This window comes from Garra rufa, chromosome 22, assembly GCF_049309525.1.
Source record: "Garra rufa chromosome 22, GarRuf1.0, whole genome shotgun sequence".
Lineage (NCBI taxonomy): Eukaryota > Metazoa > Chordata > Actinopteri > Cypriniformes > Cyprinidae > Garra > Garra rufa.
In genome coordinates, this window is record NC_133382.1 from 6,141,498 (window position 1) to 6,163,858 (window position 22,361).

The 22,361-nt window shown below is 36.1% G+C and overlaps 2 protein-coding genes across 2 annotated transcripts; one reads left to right on the plus strand and one right to left on the minus strand.

Annotated features, from left to right (window-relative positions):
* Window positions 1-2,159: 2,159 nt before the first annotated feature.
* vkorc1 (vitamin K epoxide reductase complex, subunit 1) lies at window positions 2,160-5,040 on the minus strand. Its single transcript, XM_073828683.1, has 3 exons — window positions 4,734-5,040; window positions 3,275-3,384; window positions 2,160-2,799 (listed from the first exon to the last, which is right to left on the minus strand). The coding sequence occupies exons 1-3, from the start codon at window positions 4,922-4,924 to the stop codon at window positions 2,582-2,584; spliced, it is 519 nt and encodes a 172-aa protein (XP_073684784.1). The 5' UTR covers window positions 4,925-5,040; the 3' UTR covers window positions 2,160-2,581.
* Window positions 5,041-7,763: 2,723 nt separating this feature from the next.
* Window positions 7,764-18,805, plus strand: mapk7 (mitogen-activated protein kinase 7). The gene is made up of 7 exons (XM_073828676.1): window positions 7,764-7,848; window positions 8,414-8,718; window positions 11,096-11,261; window positions 11,337-12,676; window positions 14,125-15,251; window positions 17,784-17,917; window positions 18,029-18,805. Exons 2-7 carry the CDS (start codon window positions 8,415-8,417, stop codon window positions 18,180-18,182), a joined length of 3,225 nt encoding a protein of 1,074 aa, XP_073684777.1. The 5' UTR covers window positions 7,764-7,848; window position 8,414; the 3' UTR covers window positions 18,183-18,805.
* Window positions 18,806-22,361: the final 3,556 nt, after the last annotated feature.

Genomic DNA, 22,361 nt, shown 5'->3' on the forward strand with positions numbered 1-22,361 from the left:
GCTTTAGCACTTCAGCCATCTTCGTGTCAACTGAGAGAAGTACAAGCAGAACTGCCAGATTACTTTCAGGAGCAGGACAGCGGTCTCTCTAAAACTTTTCAAAGGCTCCTGGGCATATGGCTTCAAGATGGGCTGGGGCGCTGTATGCAATGGGCATGCAGCCTCTGACTCATGGACGGGACCTCCACGGGCCTCGAGTTGCTGGAAGTGCTGCTTGCCCTTCGCCAGTTTCAACCATTGCTGCAGGGCATACATGTATTTGTCCATACAGAAAACATAGCGATGGTGGCTTACATCAACCACCAGGGTGGTGTTCGCTCCTGTCGCATGTCGCAACACACAGCTGGCCCCAGAGCTTACTCAAGTACACCTTTCCTCCAGTGAGCCTTCTTGTACAGATCCTGTGCAAGATCAGGGAGGACAAGGAGCAGATCCTGTTAGTTGCGCAGTTTTGGCCTATACCTGGACCTGGTTTGCCAACCTTATGCTCCTCGTGACAACCCCTCCCTGGAATATGCCCCTGAGGAAGGACCTTCTTTCTCATGGGATGGGCACAATCTGGCACCAGCATCCCGATCTATGGAACCTGCATGTCTGGCTTCTTAATAGGACACAGCAGACCTCTCTAGCCTTCACCAGGCCATGGTAGATACTATCATTCAGGCAAGGGCCTCCTCTACGAGGCAGGCTCTGAAGTGGAGTCTATTCGTTGATTGGTGCTCCTCTTGCAGAGATGCACGTCCAGTGTGGTGCTTGTGAAAGTATTTTTAATTTTTAGTTTAAGGTAATGAATATAGTTAACTGATGTTAATAAATAAAATCTTATTATAAGTGTTACCAAAATACTAAAACAATCAACTTAAAAAAAAAACTAAACATGAGAAGGAATTATGATGATTATTATTTTCCCTCAACAACTACTGTTTTTACTGAAGAACATGCTGTTAGTGAAACGTCATTGTGGTTAATAAGCTTAATACATTGTCAACAAAATGTTTGAAATCAATCTATGTCATAATTATAGCATAAATCCCTTGATAAAAGTTTGTGATAGTAAACATTAACCCTCTTCATAAATGATGGGAGTGTTGCTGTATGAACACACTCAGACAAATCTAAAATTCCGTAAAAACGCCAAACTCATAATCACTTGAGTAATAATTGTTTAGGCATGCTTTAAAACAATGCAACAACACAACAATAATTCAGTTCTGTCTTTTTATTAAGTCATTGAATACTAATGTGCTTACAATGTTATGGCGTAATTTTAAGGAAATGTAGCCCATGCTCTTCATTATTTTGTACAGTATATGTGTTTGATTTTAGATCCATTCATATATTGTAAAAATGGTTTATAGCAGGTGTAAACAGTCCCTGTTTATACAGCTAAGTAAACGTGTGTGTGTGTGTGTGTGTGTGTGTGTACCAGGTCCAAATGTCCCCACAAGGATAGGAATAGCAGTAGATTTTGACCTTGTGGGGACATTTCTCAGGTCCCCATGAGGAAACAGGCTTATAAATCATGCACAATGAGTTTTTTTGAGGAAGTAAAAGTTTGCACAATATCCTGTGAGGGCTAGGTTTAGGTGTAGGGTAGGTGTAGGGCGATAGAAAGTACGGTTTGTACAGTATAAAAACCATTACGCCTATGGAATGTCCCCATAAAACATGTAAACCCAACATGTGTGTGTGTGTGTGTGTGTGTGTGTGTGTGTGTGTGTGTGTGTGTGTGTGTGTGTATCAAATGTCCCCACCACAATAATGTAATACTTGTAAATTTAGAATAAATCAACTTATGAATCATGTAGAATGATCTTCATTGATCATACATTTTAAATTTTTAACTAAAGTTTTTTTTTTTTTAATTTTACCTAAATCATACCGTAAGCGCAATAATGTACTCTGACCAGAAGATGTCGCCAAACAGTAAATACAACATATTATAGACTGACTTGCCAGGTATCAGATCAATGTGTATGCGATATTTAAAAAGAAGTATCTCAGAATATTTAGGATAATCTCACAATAATTTAGGTTAACCCTTAAAAGCAGTTGAAACAAACTGAATAAAAGAATTTAAAAAATTATCTTTATTTTTTGTATTCAGATGTCAAATGATCATACACTTGAAATAACCACACAATCAAACACGATTTGATGGAAAATCTGACTTTATTCATCACATAGAGCTTTAATAAAAATGTTATCAGAAATCACATTTATCAGATTTTCACATTTGTCTACTTGTACACATAACAGTCTGACCTGGATTCAAAACACATGATCATAAACATCATACACTTTCTATTAACTGTATCATCACTTCCATGATCATCATTCTGAAATTGTAGATTATAAAAAATAAACGCTTCCTCCCCTATTTGTGTCAATAAACAAGTGAAGTCCAGACTAGTGTTTTTTTTTTTTTTTTTTTTTTTTTTTTATAAGACTAGCCTTGAAAATTGCCAGAATTTCCAATAATAATCTGTAAACTTTTTTATTTTATGTTCCTCTCTTTTTTCCCCAGGCATCTGAGGCAGCTTAATTCCTGATGTCTTTAAAGAAAGAAAGTAAAACAGTTTCATTCGCTCTTCCCTCTCTTTAAACGTCCCTCCAGTCCCGTCCTTCTCTTCAGGTTTGTGTAGAGGAGTGCAAAGTTTATAATGTAGGTTGAGACACAGACCACGCAGAAATCACCCAAGACGAATGCCAGTATAGAAGCCAGGTACACAGATCCGGCCACTGACACCCAAGAGGACATGACAAGGAAGAACACTGCTCTGCTAGACACCAGCTGACCTGTTGATCAGAAAGAACATTACGTTTGTGCTTCCTCCTCAGACAATAAATTGACATACAGTACAACTAAAGGCCAAATGAGATGCCTGTACAAATTACTACATAATAAACTGTATCATTTAGAGCAGTGGTTCTCAATCCTGGTCCTGGGGGACCCCTGCTCTGCACATTTTGCATGTCTCCCTTATTTAACACACCTGACTGAGATCATTAGTTGATTAGTTCAGTTCATGGATCTCTCTCCTCATTAGCTGATGATCTCAATCAGGTGTTAAATAAGGGAAACATGCAAAATGTGCAGAGCAGGGGTCCCCCAGGACCAGGATTGAGAACCACTGATTTAGAGTACATACTTGTTGGTTATTGCAAAAATAGCTCAGGAAGATAAAATTAGTCAATTTATTTGTAGATGACACTTGGTGATATTATTCATGAAATAGCTTTTGCGAGCCATTTGTGGCTTAGCAGCACTTACCTAAACCCAGTTGCAATGTATAGAAAATTATTCCCAATACACTGTTTGGCTGGTTTAACACGCTGTCTTTGGAAGTGAAGATCTGGACGAGTCCAAATCCACGTCCCCATCTGAGAAAAAGCAGTTTGACCAATCCATCAGATGATAATGAATGTTTTTTGCATGCAATTATTCACTTTTTGCAGGTTACATAAGACAAATCTTATTTTGCAATATATGCCACAACTTTCAGGAGATTTAAACCTGTTTGGCTTTTCATAACAGGTTTTCTCAGTCTAATGGAAATTCTGAAACATACAAAGCATGTTTAAGTGTTTATTGCATTACACATTATCTATTTTTGAACTGTAGCCTATATGGGCCATTCTACAGAATTGGTTCAGAGTCAGAGTTGGAAACATCTTGAAAAAATTTATTTTTGTACACAAATTGCATAATATCCACTGTAAACATTTCTAGTAACTGAGCAGTCAATTCTCAAATTGTATTTTCAGACAGTTTTGGAATATTTGTTCTCTCCCCAAATTTGTCACTAGCAAAACAGTAATATATAATTTAATAAGGGTCATATTGGCCTATTAAGATTTTGCTTACATCTTCCTTGTAAATATATATATATTCTAATTTAATAAAAGGTTTTCAGAGGTAAATCAATAATAATTACAATTTTAACAATATTTCAAGTTCAACTTATGAGATTTGTTGTATTTTGAATACATTTTTTCTTAGTAAAAGGCAAAAAATTCATCATACTGATTTTTTTTATCTTTTTTATTTTTATTTTTTAAAAATAACAATGACATAAAATACAAAAATTATTTCAATATAATTTTTTAAGTTAAAATTTAGGGGTTAGGGTTCGGGACAGCCACCTTACAATTAAATAACTGATGATTTTATATATATTAAGCTTATTGATATTTTAAATAATAGATAATAAAAGTATGTGCTTTTTTTTTTTCTTTGTTTGGGACAGCAGTTTGCACCAATTCTGTAGAATGGCCCATATAATTCTTTAAAGAGTGTCTTCAGAAAATTAGTTTTTTTTTTTTTTTCTCCTGCACTAAGCCATAAATATCCACATCAGTAGCCGACTTACCTATATTCTGAAGGTTTCTACAAAGGGGTTTGATGATATTTAATTTGCCAGATTTTACACTACATTTTATTCCTTTAAAAAATACATAGATATTTTTAATCAAATATTCTGAATCTGGATTTATGCATATGGATTTATATTTTAGAAATGCATGCATAGTGCATATTTGATAAGGTAATGCATAATTTGCATATTTAAACAATTCAGAAAACTTTTAATCCAAAAAAATGCTTGCAATTCGTAATATAATCAATCATCTGGGGAAGTAAAGTAATACTTGTTAGTTACATTTTATCCTATTGCCTTAAAATATTGTCTAGGTGATATAAATGCATGAAAACTGCCAGAACTGAAATTTACCTGGATGTGAAAACTTTAGAGCAGCTCACGGAATGGCCCAGGTCGCACATCGCGCGATATTCAGGATCGCTCTCCCGGGACAGTTCGACATGAAGCGCGTAAACAGACAGAACTAAACCCAGTAAACACAGAACGAAGCGGACGCGATATTCCCATTTAGGAACTCCAGCAGAGGACTGCTTCGAGGACATTGCAGTGACAGTATTAAAACGTTTGACAAATTACGTAATTTACAAAAGCAGTTTGAGGCTATGTGGATTCGGTTTTGACAGGCTCCCACCTTGAATATTTTGCAACGTGGAAAATCCTGAGAGGAGAGCTGTGATTGGACCAAACAACTAAACGCGTGGCATGATGACCGATGGCACTGGATAATAACGGTTTCCTATGGGATGTTGCGCTTGTGTCCTGCAGGGGGCGCCTAGCATTCATATTTCAAGACGTTTTTTAGCACTTATACGATAAAATGCAATCGTTTTCATCTATGAGGTGCAAAGATTGGTACCTGACACTTAAACTTAGACCTAACACACTAGATGTTTGGAAAGCGGGCGGTCAGAGTCCAGTTAAATAAGCAAGACAGGCAATGTAAACACTGCCCTAATCGATATTGTATACAAAAATGTATGAACACTTTAAAACAAACAGTATAGTGGTTTGGATGATTTATTCCATGTGTTTAAATGTTAGAATTAGTAAACGAACGTAGTTTTGTTGTATGGAAATCCAAACCTGCAGAAATTAAAAATAAAAAAGTGAACAATAGGAAATAAATAAATGTGTATGAACTAGTACACTTAATTATAGTCCTGTATTTATTTATTTGTTTGTTTATTTGTTTTATTTCCATATATATTTACATAGTTAAGTAATACATAAATAAAGAAAGTAGACTAATATAAAAATTAAGGGGAGACACTGCAGGAAAAAATGCAGTTTTTTTTTTTGTTTTGTTTTGTTTTTTTTCATGCATCTGTCAAATTTGAGATTTTGGGCTTTTTTGTTTTTTTATAAAGTGTTTTTTAGACTAGTGGAAAGAAAACACCCAAAAGACACTGTTAAGTGTTTCTTTTATAGCCCTTTCTCTATTTGTGCCAATAGATTTCAATTACAATACATATTTCTAAAGGCTGTTTTCTCAAAATGAGTTTTTTTCTACTACACTGAGCCATAAATCTCCACTTCAGTAACACTTATACACACCAAACTTTAGATTTTATTCTATATTCTCTTTTAGTGTATATTCTGAAGGTTTTTACAGAGGGATTTGTTCATATATAATTTGCTTGATTTTATACAACATTTTATTCCTCAAAAAATGGTAAAAGAAATATGTTTCCTGTCTGTTCTAAGTTTTTTTCTGAATTATGGAGTGACAAAATAAGATAGGCTACTCAAAGTCCCCTCTGTAAAACTTTTGACTCTAATATGACTAAAAATTAGTGGTGGGCCGTTATCGGCGTTAACGTGCTGCGTTAACGTGAGACTCATATCGCGCGATAAAAAAAATATCGCCGTTAATCAAAGTTGGGTTGGGAGCTGGGTCTAAACTACGTAAGCTGTGATGACCTTCACCTTGATAGTTTAGCGCGGATGACGTATATCTAGTTGAATTGCAATGTAGGGGGCGAGAACGAGTCTTCAACTTCTGTGAAATTACCACATCAAATGAGACGCGCAGACATGGATGCAGTTATGAAGCCGCTTCAGGGCAGGTGCGTGCGTTGCTAGACCCTTTTTACTGGGGCACGTGCCCCAGTGAAAATCTGCTGTGCCCCAGTAAAATCTCAAATTTGAGTTATAATTTACTTTGATAATCCCGAAATAAAGACATTAAACTATATGCAACAACTGAATTGACGCTTCTAAAAGCAACGCAGTTTATTGGAAGACTATGCACGCAGATAGGCTATCCATACCCGCGCGCCTGTATATTTTACTGGAACGCGCACGTCGTACAGCCTTTTGCGCAGAAGTACTTGGTTACACAAGTTTGTATAGTTAATTGTGTTGTAAATGCAATTGTCAAGCAGTTTGTAATGCATTTTGGAAACAGGAGATGAGCGCCTTGTCTAATGCGCCACCTGGCTTGAGAAACCCGTTCTCAAAGACTTACTTTTAGTCATTATTTGGGTAGCACACATATTCTGAATGCCTTCAGAAGAATTCAAATTAGCCATTTTAATCTAGATTAATCTAGATTAATTTCAAGATTTAATCTAGATTAATCTAGATTAAAAAAATTAATCTATGCCCACCACTACTAAAAATACAAGAATTTTGAAACTGACTTTATCTAGTGTTTAGATTTTTGTAGAAATGTATGCAAATCAGCACATATTTCATTAAATAATGCCTCATTTTCATATTTAAACGTAACATTTAAGAAAAATTGTAAAACAAAAAATGTTTGTAATTAGCAAAGTAATCGGTCAACTGGGTAAGTAAGGTCATAACTATTAGTTTTTAACTTTTTAACTTTTTAACCTATTCAACTGCGGTGTCTCGCCTTAATTCATGACCAAATGCATTTCTTTTAGTGCTGTCAAATAATTAATCGAGATAAATCGCATCCAAAATATGTTTTTGTTTACATAATATAGGTGTGTGCTGTATATAAATACACAAACATGCATGTATATATTTAAAAATATATATATATATATAATTTTAAAAATATATATGAACAATATGTGCATAATAAATATACAAGATATACACATATATATTATGTAAACAAAAACTTTTATTTTAAATGCGATTAATCACGATAAATTTTCTCCTTATTTTTATCCCTACAGATTTGGACCTCCATATTTATTAATAATTATATACATTCTTACATGTTATAGCAAGTGCGCGTCTTGCTTATTTACACTCGACACCGCCCAAAGAATGACCCTATTTTACACCTCAAATGAGCCCGCCCCTTCAGGAATGTTGTCGAATCTCATTGGTTGATTCTTTTGCGAGCATACAGCTGATTGGTGGCTTTGCTTTCATTCAGAAACAATACGGAAGAACACAAGGAAGTAAACGGTGCTTCGCGATAGCAAAGAATAGACATGCTTTGAAAGGACCGCTCAGAATTTCCACTGCTTCCATATATTAACAGGTAACCATGACCGCTTTTATTACACAATATATGCTTTTATTTATCTTTGTTTTAATATGAAAAGAAAGTATGAGTGAATATGTTGTTGGTAAAGCTCTTTTGGGCCAGTATGGGCTCTCACGCCCCTACGGCGAATAAACAGGATTAATTGCTCACAAACGCCAGCTATGCCCTGCTGGACTTATAGTATGTTGTCCCATTACGAGCAATTACATAAGTGATGTCTGCTTCTGTAATTTTGTGGTTTCGATTACAAGCTACTCATACCTCTGTGTGGACCTCACATAATTATATTTGTTAAAACCATAAATACATTTTATTTTAGCATTTGTATTATTTCTAACAAACGATAAACATTTGTGTTTACTGTGTGTGTTATATAAAAGTAGTGCTGTTTTTGAAATACTGTTAATTTTTGTCTTTTCTGTTACTGATTAAAAGGAAGTATTAGTTAGACTCTGGATTAACTGTCTGGCATGTCCAGAAGTTTAGAGTCCGTTATAATAAGCTGAACAAAAATAAAAGTCTATCATCTATAACCATTTTCTGAATGTTTTGTTTTTAGAATGTCAACCAATGAAAGGGAAGATACAAATGACACCCAGGCAGTGCCAGCCCGAAAAGCCTCTGAGGGCAATAGCAGGAGAGAGGGCAACAATGACAGAAACCATCACAGAGGCGTTACAGAAGGTCCCTCTCAGCCTAATGAGGACACATCGGATGCAAATACTGTCGCAGACAAGAACTTGGCTTTGCTTAAAGCCCACTCCCTAGATGTGAAGTTTGAAGTTGGGGAAGAATATGACATTATTGAGACCATTGGTACAGGTGCTTATGGTGTGGTCTCATCGGCCCGAAGACGAGACAATGGTAAGGGTGCCAAGATGGATATTAATGAATTAAAGTAATAAGACTAAATCTTTGATGTGAAATCGATTTATAAAGTCTAAACTCGGGGATATAAAGTTGCATTTGTGAGAAAAAAAAAGTTTGAATTGTGAGATGGAATAGGTAAATGATATGTAAAATACCAGGTTTAAATAGGATATTATGCTGTAACTGTAGGGCTAATAAAATATGTCCCATATGAACTGCATATGTGAATAATAAGTAGACCTATTGTTCAAATCAAATTGATTGATGTCAGTGACTTAAAATAATAAGACTAAATCTTTGATGTGAGAATATATTATTTTTATTATTAATTGCATTTTTTTATTACAATGTTATTAATAATAATAATAATAATATAAAGTTAGAATTATCAAATTAAACATATTCTAATCATGTATTCTAGTTCATTATTTTTAACAGAGATATGACCAGAACATTATCTGCTGTTTGTTTAATAATATACAGATATATTTTGTATACTTATTTTATATACAATTAGTTAATTTTTAAGATAATGCATTGTAATTGGGGCTATGGATTTAACTTGTTAAAAATGATTAAGAAAATGAACACAATTAATCACATTCCCCGACTTGCATGTAAAGTAATAAGGCATTTTCATACCATTGGAACACAGATTAAGTATACTTGACACAGAAAAAAACATATCATAATTTATTTGATTACAAATTTTAATAATCAATCAATGTTCCTGTAATGAATTTAGATCAATCACAGACATGTAACATTTAAAGAAGGAAGAATTCATTTTAATAATTTTTTAAAAATTTAACTTTTTTAATTTCATAATTTTTAAAAATATATTTCTGCTAAAAACTGCAATCTACTTTATTTTTAATGTAACAGCGAATGCAGCAACTTTTGGTGTCACTTCCAGTTATTTTAGCTGTACAAAAATTGCTATGATGCTTGATGTTGCAAGCTAAAATTTGTTTCCATACAAATTTCTTTATATTTATTGTCATAATCCTAAACATACTAATTTGTTGCACAAATAGTTTTACCATTTACACATATTCTTACACCAATTCGGTCTTTGCGAACAGTGCTTACCGTATGCTTTTTTTGTGCGGAGTCTGTCTGGTGGCAGAAAATTATAGTTTTCAAGTAGCAATCTATGGAAGCCATGGAATAAAAAAATAAATAAAGGTAAATTAGAGTTTATATTTCAAAATTAAGACTTTATTCTCACAATTCCAAAGATTATCTCTCTCAATTCTGGTAAAAAATATAAACTCGTCACTCTCTCTTTTCTCCTTGGCTCAGAATGATGAGTTTATATCCAACACTTCTGGCTGTTTTCTTTCAGAATTGACAAACTCATTATTGTTGAGTTAAATCAAGTTACAAAGTCTGAACTAGGAAACAAATTGCATTTGCCAGAAAAAAAGTATTTGAAAGAATTAATAAAATAGGTAATAGGTGAGATAAAATAGGTACATGTCTCGTGTGAACTGCATATGTGACCCTGGACCACAAAACTGTAAAAGTCTTAATTTGCATGGGAATATTTGTAGCAACAGCCAAAAATACATTGTATGGGTTAAAATAATCAAATTTTCTTTTATGCCAAAAATCATTAGGAAATTAAGTAAAGATCATGTTCCATGAAGATATTTTGTAAATTTTCTACTGTAAATATATCAAAACTTAATTTTTGATTGGTGACATGCATTGATAAGAACTTCATTTGGACAACTTAAAAGGCAGTTTTCTCAGTATTTTTTGATGCACCCTCAGATTCCAGATTTTCAAACAGTTGTATCTCGACCAAATATTGTCCTATCCTAACAAAACCATACATCAATGGAAAGCTTATTTATTCAGCATTCAAGTTATGTATAAATCTCAATTTCAGAACATTGACCCTTATGACTGGTTTTGTGGTCCAGGGTCACATATGTGAATATTATGTAGACCTATAGCTCAAATCAAATTTATGCTTTAAAAGTAGAGTAATCATAGCATTTAAACATCTTCCTTTAGCTTCAAATGGCATCTTTGATGACATTATCCTATAAAAATGATTTGCATTCCAATTCTGACATCCAAACGCACAACAATAATTTTTTTTTATTCTATGGATTTTTCCTGTTTCCATCAACTTGTTACCAGTGTTTGCACATTGCACAGCTACAAGTCTACTCCAAATTAGTTTATAGCAACTAATGAATTGAATTATTGAAAGTCCTGCACATTCACAGAAAATAGCCTACTTCTGCTTTGAAAAATTAAGTATATATCTATTCATTCTGAATTTTAGAATCTGTTTGGATAAATATAGGTTAAATATGAAAGGTTATTTAATATCTGAAATTCTTTATGCATTCAGGCCAGCAGGTGGCAATAAAGAAGATCCCTAATGCCTTTGAGGTTGTGACGAATGCCAAACGCACACTACGAGAACTCAAGATCCTCAAGCACTTCAAACATGACAACATCATCGCCATTAAAGACATTCTCCAGCCGGTGGTCCCTCACTCGGCTTTCAAATCAGTGTAAGCTTGAGTGCAAAGCAGCAAGTGTATTCTCTCTTCATATTTAACTTGCTAAAAGGGTCTCTCATTCTTTAGGTACGTGGTTCTCGATCTCATGGAGAGTGACCTGCATCAGATTATTCACTCCCGTCAACCTCTAACCCCAGAACACACACGCTACTTCCTGTATCAGCTGTTAAGAGGCCTGAAATACATTCACTCGGCCAACGTCATTCACAGAGATCTCAAGCCGTCCAACCTGCTAGTCAACGAAAACTGCGAACTGAAGATTGGCGACTTCGGCATGGCACGCGGATTAAGCGCAGCCCACTCCGAAGAGTCACGCTCCTTTATGACCGAGTATGTGGCCACCCGTTGGTATCGTGCGCCTGAACTCATGTTGTCACTTCACCACTACAGCTTGGCTATTGACCTCTGGTCTGTTGGCTGCATCTTTGGTGAGATGCTCGGCAGGAGGCAGATGTTTCCAGGGAAAAACTATGTGCATCAGCTTCAGCTTATTCTTTCAGTTTTGGGAACGCCACCTGAAAGCATCGTCAGCACGATAGGGTCAGATCGGGTGCGTTCTTATGTGCGAAGCCTCCCTTCAAAAGCGCCAGAGCCGCTTGCAGCACTGTATCCACAAGCTGAGCCTAGTGCATTGGACTTGTTGGCCGCAATGCTCCGCTTTGACCCTCGTGAGCGGATCAGTGCGTGCCAAGCCCTCGAACACCCTTACCTCGCCAAGTACCACGACTCGGACGACGAGCCAGTATGCGTTCCCGCTTTCAATTTTGAGTTTGACCGGCAGCCAATGGGCAAAGAACAAATCAAAGAAGCTATACTAACAGAAATCCAGGACTTCCATAAGAAGAAGCAGGGTGTTAGGAAGAAGATCCAATTTAAGCCTCTCCATTCTAGTCCAGCTCCGCAGTCAGAAACAGTGCAAACTCATACAAATCTCAGCTTCAAACCCACAGACACTACGCAAACTCAAACGAACGTAAACTCGTTTCAAGCTCAGATTCTGCCACATTTGGCTCACATAAGCTGCCAGGATGTGGACATGCCCAGTGCCAACTCTGACGGCCAGCCTGAAACCATCGATCTGATCACTCCCACAGACAAAGACACGTCGTTTACCGAACCGGTGACAAACTGCACAAAGGAGGAGCTTGTTGCGTCCAATCAAATGCTTCCATCTCACCCCATCTCTCAGACTCCGCCAACATCAAGTGTTCCTCAGTCCATCCCTTCACTCTCTCTCACACAGTCCCAGGCTCAGTCGCTCTCTCAAAATCTCACCCGTTCCCTGGGCAAAGGAGGGAAAACGACAACCGGGGAAGGCACAAAAAAAGAGGGAGCAATTTCAGAAGACACAAAAGCAGCTCTCAAAGCTGCCTTGCTTAAATCAGCACTAAGGCAGAAGGCTCGAGGTGAGAGAGTTTGCAATGAGTATGTGGCCATAGATTGCTTAAAGGGATAGTTTTTGTTCAAATAATAGATTTTTGTTCAAATCCAAGAGCTTTCTGACCCTGCATGCCTCATGTACTCTTGTGAATGTGTGCCGAAGACTGACAGGGAAGTGAAGAAATTGTTGAGTAAAGTCATTTTTTTGTTTTCTTTGAGCACAAGAAATATTCTCGTAGCTTCATAAAACCACTGATGTCACATGGAATATTTGATCTATGTCCTAACTACATTTGAAATTTGAACATGGTAGTACCGTTTACTGTCTATGCAGAGTCAGATAGCTCTCAGATTTCATCAGAAGTATTTTAATTTGTGTTCTAAAGTTAAACAAAGGTCTTACTGGTTTGAAACAACATGAGGGTGTAATTAATGATAGAATGTAGATGTTTGTGTAAATTATACCTTTAACACTGAGTGTTTTTTATTTTATTTTTTTATTTGTTGCCATAGACCCACAGATATGATGGATCCCATGCAAGGAACTATATAAAAACCAACTAATTCTTAATTTTAAGACCTATCTTTTGCTGTAATTTATTTTTTATTTTATTAATACACACTAACAGTCATAAGTTTAGGGTCTGTAAGATTAATTTTTTGGGGAAGAAATTAATACTTATTCAGCAGAATAAGTGACAGGGAAGACTGTACTGTTTGAATGTACTATTTATCAAAAAATCCAAGAAAAATCATGGTATCCACAAAAATTTGTAACTCTTTTCAACATTAATATTAAGAAGTTCTTCTTGAACACAAATAATGGCTACTTTGTATCACAAGAATGAATTACATTTTAAAACATATTTAAATATAAAACAGTTATTTTAAATTAAAATAATATTTTACAATATTACAGTTTTTTTATTGTGTTTTTGATCAAATGAATGCAGCCTGGTGAGTAAAAGTGACCTTCAAAAACAGTTGAAAATCTTACACACCCCAAACATTTAAACAGTAGTGTATTTATACATGATATATTTAAAAAAATATTCAATATATTTAATAATATTCAATACCTCAATATATTTTATGATTTATATTTATAAAATGTTAATATTACAAATTAATATAAAATATATAAAACCTGTCCTAAGTAGCACAGGTATATTTGTAGCAATAGCCAACAATACATTGTATGGGTCAAAATTATTTATTTTTCTTTTATGCCGAAAATAATTAGGATGTTAAGTAAAGATCATGTTCCATGAAGAAATTTTTGTAAATTTCCTACCCTAAATATATCAAAACTTAATTTTTGCTCAGTAATATGCATTGCTAAGAACTTAATTAGGACAACTTTAAAGGCAATTTTCTCAATGTTTTGATTTTTTATTTTATTTTATTTTTTCCCCAAGTAATCTAATCACAAATACTGTCATGTCAATAATGTACTGATTCTCTCATCCCCCAGATGGAGGCACTGCAGCTCTTGGTATAGATTTACTCAGAGGATCTGCTGGAGGTTTATCCTCATCCATCTTCTCGTCCAACTCTGGTCCAGAGCAGAGGAAGCCAGTCACAGCTCAGGAGAGACAACGAGAGAGGGAAGAGAAGCGGAGGAAGAGACAAGAGCGTGCGATAGAGCGAAAAAGAAAGCTAAAAGAGAAGGAGAAAAAGGAGGGAAAACAAGGCGAATCTTTAGGTGGTGTTTTACTCAGCGACAATGACAAGAAGCTGTTGGAGCGCTGGGGGCGAATGATGGACAACCGCGTTGACAAATTGCAGATCCTGGAAAACAATAGTGCCAAAACCGGTGAGAATAAAATGGTCCAAATCCAGCCAGCAAAAGGAAGCAACGTCATGCAGACAAACTCAGATGGGGGAGAATCAATGCCGCCAAAACAGCCCAACGAAGTGCAGGCTTTCAAACCACCACAAATGCTGCCTCAAATGGGACAGTGTTTGGCAGCTGGAATATTCCATCCAACTCCGACCCATGATGCACCGCCTGTCTCTTTAGCCCCAGCTCAGAATGGAGACGTTGGGATAGTTGCTGTAGGAGGAGGTGTTGGTGTGGTAACCGCCCCATGTGCCTTTGCCAAAAACAACATATTAAAACCTCAGTTTCTCACAGTTGGGTCAGTGTTCACAGGTCTTGAGAACTGGACAGGAACATCTCCACACCAACCCCAGAAAACCCACCAACCTCCACCAGAACTGAATAACCCTGCACACACTGGTTTTGCACATATGCAAACGCAGCCAAAGCCTGTTACGCATGCGCAGTCGCAGTCAAACGCTCACATCCAGCTGCTGCCGCTGGAATCCTTTATGTCCAAACCACCAGCTCTGAACCCCAGCATTGGCGTTTCAGACACCAGCACGTCTCTTTCCAATCCAGAGATCGGCAATGGTCCTCAAGCCCTGGACAAACTTTGCGTTTTAGAGGAGCGACAGAATGGCTCTCATACACAGGGCCCTTCAAAACAGCCTCCGGGAGCTGCAGCTCAACCCTGTCTAGGACTCACTGATACTGGACAGCCGGCAAACAGCATCCCTGACATCCACACAGTCACACAGCAGCTTTCAAAGTCACAGGTGAATGTTTTACTTATAATATATGATGCTTACAGTGCCTTGCAAAAGTATTCATACCCCTTCATTTTTTTTCCCCACATTTTATATTGCTGCCCTTATGTTAATCTTCTTTAAATTACTTTTTTTCCACATCAAGTCATAAACCATTATGACAAATCAAAAACAGAATTTTCACAACTTTGTAAACTTATTAAAAATAAAACAAGCAAGTACATTGATTGCATAAGTAACTCAGTACTTAGCTGAAGCACCTTTACAGCCTTTTTGGGTATGATGCGACAACCTTTGTACATAAGCATTTGGCAATTATCTGCCATTCTTCTCCTCACCTCTTTACCTCTCAAGCTCTGTTAGCTTGGATGGAGGCTGGCAGACATTCTTCAGACATGTTTGATTGGGTTTAAGCCCAGGCTCTGGCCAAACAACTCAAGGACACTCACAGAGTTGTCTTTAAGCCACTCTTGCTGTGTTCTTAGAGTCATTGTCCTGTTGGAAGGTCAACCTTCTGCCCAGACTAAGGTTCTGAATGCTCTGGACTGGGTTTTCCATTAAGGCTATTTCAATATTTTTGCTCTGCTGAGCTTTCCTTTTACTCTGGCAAGTCCCACAGTCCCTGCTGTTGAAAAACAGCCCCAAAGCATGAGGCTGCTACCATCACACTTTACTTTTGGGATGGTACTCTGCAGGTGATGAGCAGTGCCTGGTTTCCTTCATATATGATGCTTGGAATTGAGGTTCATCAGACCAGAGAAGCTTGTTTCTTATGGTCTGAGGCTCTTTCAGGTGCTTTTTTGCAAATTCCAAGTGTGTTTTCATGTGGCTTCCCTGACGAGAGGATTGAGTCCTGCCACACCGCCACAAAGACCAGATCGGTGGAGTGTTGCAGTTGCATGTTTGTCCTTTTGTAGGTTTCTCCTATCTTCACATATGATGATGGCGCTCAACTGGAGTGACCATCAGGATCTTGATCACCACTCTAACTAAAGCCCTTCTCTATCAGTTGCTCAGTTTGGCCAGGAGGCCAGCTCTAGGAAGAGTTATGGTTGTTTCAAACTTCTTCCATTAAAGGAACACTCCACTTTTTTTTGGAAATAGGCTCATTCTCCAACTCCCCCCGAGTTAATAAGTTGAGTTTTACTGTTTTGAAATCCATTCAGCCGTTCTCCTGTTCTGGCGATATCACTTTTAGCATAGCTTAGCATAGATCATTGAATCCTATTAGACCAATAGCATCACGTTCAAAAATGACCAACGAGTTTCCATATTTGTCCTATTTAAAACTTGACTCTTCTGTAGTTATATCGTGTACTAAGACCAGCGGAAATGCAAAGCTTCAATTTTCTAGGCTGATAAGATTAGGAACTACACTTCCATTCCGGAGTAATAGTCAAGGAAGCTTGCTGCCGTAATAAGGCTGAAGCAGCAGCAGTAATACCACACAGCACATGTGCAAATGATAAACTAGCTGGGAACTCATTTCTGATAATACTCCGCCTGCTTCGGCCATATTACGACAGCAAACTCCCTTGACTATTACGTCGGAATGGAAGTGTAGTTCCTAATCTTATCAGCCTAGAAACTCGCAGCTTTGCATTTCCACCGGTCTTAGTACACGATATAGCTACAGAAGAGTCAAGTTTTAAATAGGACAAATATCGAAACTCGTTGGTCATTTTTGAACGTGATGCTATTGGTCTAATAGGATTCAATGATCTATGCTAAGCTATGCTAAAAGTGATATCGGGGGGAGTTGGAGAATGAGCCTATTCCCCAAAAAAAGTGGAGCGTTCCTTTAAGGGTAACAGAGACTACATGCGTCTGTAAACCTTCGATAGAGCAGAATGTTTTTCTGAACTCTTCTCCAGATCTGTGGCTTGATGCAGTCCGGTTTCTAAACTCTACAGGCAGTTTTTTTTTTTTTTTTTTTTTACCTCAGGGCTTGGTTTTTGCTCTGATATGCAGTTTTAGTTGTTGGACCTTTTTTTAAGATGTGTGTTTTTGCTACAGGTTAACTTCACTCGAAGTGTAGTAACATCTAGAAGCGATATGAATGCCCATGAGCTAAATTTCAAGTGTCCCAGATGAATACTTATGCAAAGGAATCATTTGAAGGTTTTATTTTTAATACATTTGCAAAGATGTTAAAAACCTGTTTGTTTTTTTTGTTTGTTTGTTTTTTTTGTTTTTTTGCTTTGCCATAATGGTGTATGGAGTGTAGATTGATGTGGAAAAATAAGTAATTTAAAGCAGTTTAACATAAGGCAGCAACATAAGAAAATGTAAAAAATTAAGGGGTGTGAATACTTTCACAGGGCACTGTAATTTGGGTACTGGGTTTAGTCTGACATAAATTGTGTTATGCGTGGAGGCCCGTTTCTAACTCCAGTCAAAATCAAGAGTTGGACCTTTTTTACTCTGTGATTGAAACATACATTCATTTTTATGGGCTCTGTGACTTCTTTTTGTTTGGAAAACATATTTCTGTATTTTTCATGACATTATGCTTTTTCTCTCAATGGTTTTCCCTGCCAGGTTGAAGACATTTTGCCACCGGTTTTCTCTGTGACTCCTAAAGGCAGTGGAGCGGGATACGGCGTTGGCTTCGACCTCGATGACCTCCTCACTCAGTCTCTCACCGAACTCCAACATTCCGACCTCAGGGAAAGGTCAGTTCAGATCCCCATGACCACTCTATTTTTAAACTCTACATCGCTGCTAATTACAGTTGACTTAAGTGTAATGTACATTTCAGTGGTCTCAATTCTCTGTTTCATTAGTCACAATGACTTGGCCCCCCTGTCTGCATCCCTGCTCTCTGATTGGCTCGAGGTACACCGCATGACCCCTGCTGACATGGAGTCACTTCAGCAGGAGCTCCAGCTGGGATCTCCCATGATCCTCTCGGACAACTCAACAATTCCTGATACCTGATCAGTCCATGCATTTTATCTCCATCCCCCTGTAGAACCGGTTGAGAGCTGCGAACAGAGGAACATGATAGCTGTATTGTGCACCAGTGTACAGTAGAGAGAGTATGTTCGAGGCTTCAAATTATTAAGGCCTATACCTAGAATCTTACCCAGAAAAGTGCCTTTATCTTTAATGGGTTCGTATGTATTATTTATTTGTGCCAGCATTAAAATATGATGCTCCATTCGGTTCTTAAGGGGTTTCCATTCTCAGAATTTTAGTGCCAATTCAGATCCAGGGAGGGAGAAGAGTTCAGTTCAGTTCAGTTCAGCGGTGCTAGTGCCATAGATTCACCCTGGAATATCACTTCATTCAGCTGAGGTGAAATAGTAATTCAATGGAAACTTGTTTAGCAGACCAGTGTTTAAAGCTATTTTCTAGTACACTACAGTAGGAGTCACCAGCAGGGCAGCAGTATTACAGTGAATGAAACACAGCAGAGCACAACGACTGTAGAAAGTAGAAAAACATTTCATTTGATGTTGCATGACTGCCTTGTAGAAAATAGTGAAACTTGCTGCACCACATGCAGATTTGCTCCGTTTTACACCAGCAACAAAGAGTATTGTCTTGAATAAAGCTATCAAAGGGATTTGTGTGTTGTTTAATAGTGTTTTCATGCCACTGATCTGAATGAAGCTGATTATTGCAGCTGAAAATGATCAATTATGTCATGTTTTGGACTGTACTAATCGGTCTGACCAGAAAAAAACATTTGGAGTATTACAGACTGCCAAAAGTTCTAACAAATCAAGGAGAAGGGTGCATAAAACTGTCTGAGAAACAAAATGTGTTTGTAGTTGGCCAAACTGAACCAGATACCCAATATGACGTAGCATTTCTGGTGAGGTAGGTGAAATGTTAGGCTAATATCTTAATTAATACGGCTTGTACCAACTATTAACTTTAGTTTGTAAAAATATTGCACCTTTTCCTGCTAACTAAGTGATTCTTAATATGAGTTAACAGCTTTTCCATGGTTTAGACAGCATAATTTAGCAGAACAACGTATTCAGTAGTACATTAACCGTGCAATCCATGCTGTTGTTTACATAGGAATATCGCCAAAATGGCTGTGCATCCAGGTAACTGACCAAACAAATTTGCAAACTCTCTATAATGGTATTCTTTTGCAGTGTTCTTTTGTTTATATTCAATATCAAGCAAAATTGACATTTAGAAACAATACCTTTTAAAGCTCAAAACTCACTTTGAGGAACCAAAGACTTTCTGAAACAACTTCTAATTACAATCCGATGGGCATTCGAATCACTGTATGAGGTAGAAATATATTATTTCTGGATGCTGAGTGCTGTATATGCTAACCATTGGCATAATTAATACACATTATTCCTATACAAATACCAGAGATCACATAAAGAACTTAAATCAAATTCAACGTATTTTTCCCGTAAGAGCGGATGCAGCCATTTGTACATTTTATGTGCATTATGTGCTTTTTATGTGATTTTTTATTTCAGAATTGTGTGATACAAACTCGCAATTCTGATTTTTTTTTTCTTAGATTTGTGAGACATAAGCTTGCAATTGCAAGTTATAAAGTCAGGTGTATGAGATATAAACTTGCTATTCTATTCTATTTTTTTTTTTTTTTTTTTTTTTTTTTCAGAATTGTGAGATCAGTCATTCTTGAGACATGGGACAAAACATGTCCAGCCATTATAACTGCTATTAGTTTTAAAAATAAAACATATTTTCAATTGTAAATGTTATGGGGATTAACAATAGAACGTATTTAACACAATTATCCCCTTCAATTTAATTTTATCATTTTTATGTGAAATCTATGACACTTATTGTCTTCTCACTACATCTAAAACAGTGTCCACAGAGAAGGGTTTATTCATTCATATGCTATAAAATGGATAAAAAAGTTTTTTTTTAATGATGAAAAAGACCTTGTCTTGTCAAGGTGTTTAATAAGGTTTCGAAATTGTGTCCTACTTTTTGTCAACACCGTCAGACATTAATTAAAATGTAATAAAATCAGGGAATATCATGGGTAGCTGCAACTGTAAAGGACCCCCTTGCCACAGTCCTCTTCTGCAGAGTACATCAATGTCACACAGGCTCTGCTAAGTTTTATAGTTTTAGATTATTTTAATTCTAATGTTAATATTTCCTGTGTCACAACCATGATATGTCAACACCATCTTCCAATTTCTGAGGAAATTATTTGAAATATTTAGATCATTTTATTCTTCTGAAGTAGGTTCCATTAGCCTCTAACATCAACAGAAAAACTAAATGGCTTCTACATAAACTCCATTTGTTTTGTGAAATTTGTCAACACCATCAGACGTCACCACCGTAAGATTTTGTGTTCCAATGATATATCAAAATACTTAAATGTGACTCTTGAATAGAAGCTTTATAAACTATAACATACGCACTGTTTGTTGTGGTAGGTTTAATACAGTAATTCATTGATTCAATGTAATTGATAATTTAAATGACTACAAATTCAGGTTTTGGTCACCTCCGTCAGATGAATATTTTGATATTTCATTATGATTATTTGTAATCTGTCTACCAACATAAGAATGTGTTTTGAAATGTTAAAAACATCTAGAATACAGTTAAAGATTAAGTTAAAATTATATTACACAGTCCAAGTTAAAAAACACATTAAAAAAAAGAAAAGTTGGGAGGTTGTATCAAAGCATAGTAAAAGGTTTTATTTTTTCAATTTTGCAGCCTGTTTTGTCCCTCTTCTCAAGAATGACTGATATATCAACTTGCTCTTGTGATTTACGTCTGTATCTCGCAAATCTAACTTATTTCTCCGAACTGAGATATATAAACTTGCATTTGCGTGTTACAAAAAGTTAGAACATTTTGTGAGGAAATAAGAGACCGTTTTATATATTACATAAAGTCAGAATTACAAGATATAAACTTGCAATTGTGAGAAAAGTCAGAGTTGTGAGTTTATATCCCCCAATTCGGAATTTGTAACTTCAAATTGCGAGTTTATATCACTCAATTCTGAGAAAAAAAGGTCAGATTTGCAAGTTTATGTATCACAATTCTGACTTTACAACTCGCAATTAAGAGTTTATATCATGCAACTCTGACATAATTTCTAGGAATTGTGAGTTTATTTTAGAAAAATAAAATGTAAAGATTCTCATATGTGACCCTGGACCACAAAACCAGTCTTAAGTCGCTGGGGTATGTTTGTAGTAATAGCCAAAAATACATTGCATGGGTCAAAATTATTGATTTTCCTTTTATGCCAAAAATCATTAGGAAATCAAGTAAAGATCATGTTCCATGAAGATTTTTTGTAAAATTCCTACTGTAAATGTATCAAAATGTAATTTTTGATTAGCAATATGCATGTTAAGAACCTAATTTGGAGAACTTTAAAGGTGATTTTCTCAGGATTTTGATTTTTTTGCACCCTCAGATTCCAGATTTTCAAATAGATGTATCTCGGACAAATATTGTCCTATCCTAACAAACCATACATCAATAGAAAGCTTATTTACTGAGCTTTCATATTTTATATACATCTCAGTTTTGTAAAATTTAACCTTATGACTGGTTTTGTGGTCCAGGGTCACATATGGTACCTTAAAAGTTTTCCATTGACTATTTTAAGCTGTACAAAACAGCTTGTTTTGATATTGCAAACTGGTGTGGCTTAGCACAATATTTTAAAGTATTCTTAATAATGAACACTGGGGTTGTAGTGTAAAGTTTTCCTATTTACTACACTTTGTTATGCTACTCGCTATTTTTTTTAACGTGCATATTCTCAGAAAGCAGCGTACTTCCGCATTGAAAGGTAACGCGAATATTATAATCGTGAATTAATGTTAGAAGGCACTTAGTAGTAATATTAAAAGTGACACTGACTATGACATTCGGCTTTGTTACTCTTAAAAAAAATTTATTAATGCAATTCCTTGTTTTTAGTTGAAGGAAGAGTTAAATTATGCAACGTGATTAAACACTGCAAATGAGAAGATTTTGATTCGATTTTAAAAGTAAACAAGTATCATTTAAAAGTGATTGAACAGATTACCTCAAAAACCTGAATAAATATGCACATTAAAATATTTACATTTTTAGACATTATATAAAATTATGATGAAACCCAAATCCTCCATA

Bases quoted from the DNA above. Each gene is read 5' to 3' on its own strand.
- mapk7 (XM_073828676.1), top strand. From the start codon at position 8,415: ATGTCAACCAATGAAAGGGAAGATACAAATGACACCCAGGCAGTGCCA. The intron at 8,719-11,095 runs GTAAGGGTGCCA...TTATGCATTCAG, and splicing joins GGCCCGAAGACGAGACAATG to GCCAGCAGGTGGCAATAAAG. The intron at 15,252-17,783 runs GTGAATGTTTTA...TTTCCCTGCCAG, and splicing joins AGCAGCTTTCAAAGTCACAG to GTTGAAGACATTTTGCCACC.
- vkorc1 (XM_073828683.1), bottom strand. From the start codon at position 4,924: ATGTCCTCGAAGCAGTCCTCTGCTGGAGTTCCTAAATGGGAATATCGC. The intron at 3,385-4,733 runs GTAAATTTCAGT...GCTTTTTCTCAG, and splicing joins TCTAAAGTTTTCACATCCAG to ATGGGGACGTGGATTTGGAC. The intron at 2,800-3,274 runs GTAAGTGCTGCT...TCTGATCAACAG, and splicing joins TACATTGCAACTGGGTTTAG to GTCAGCTGGTGTCTAGCAGA.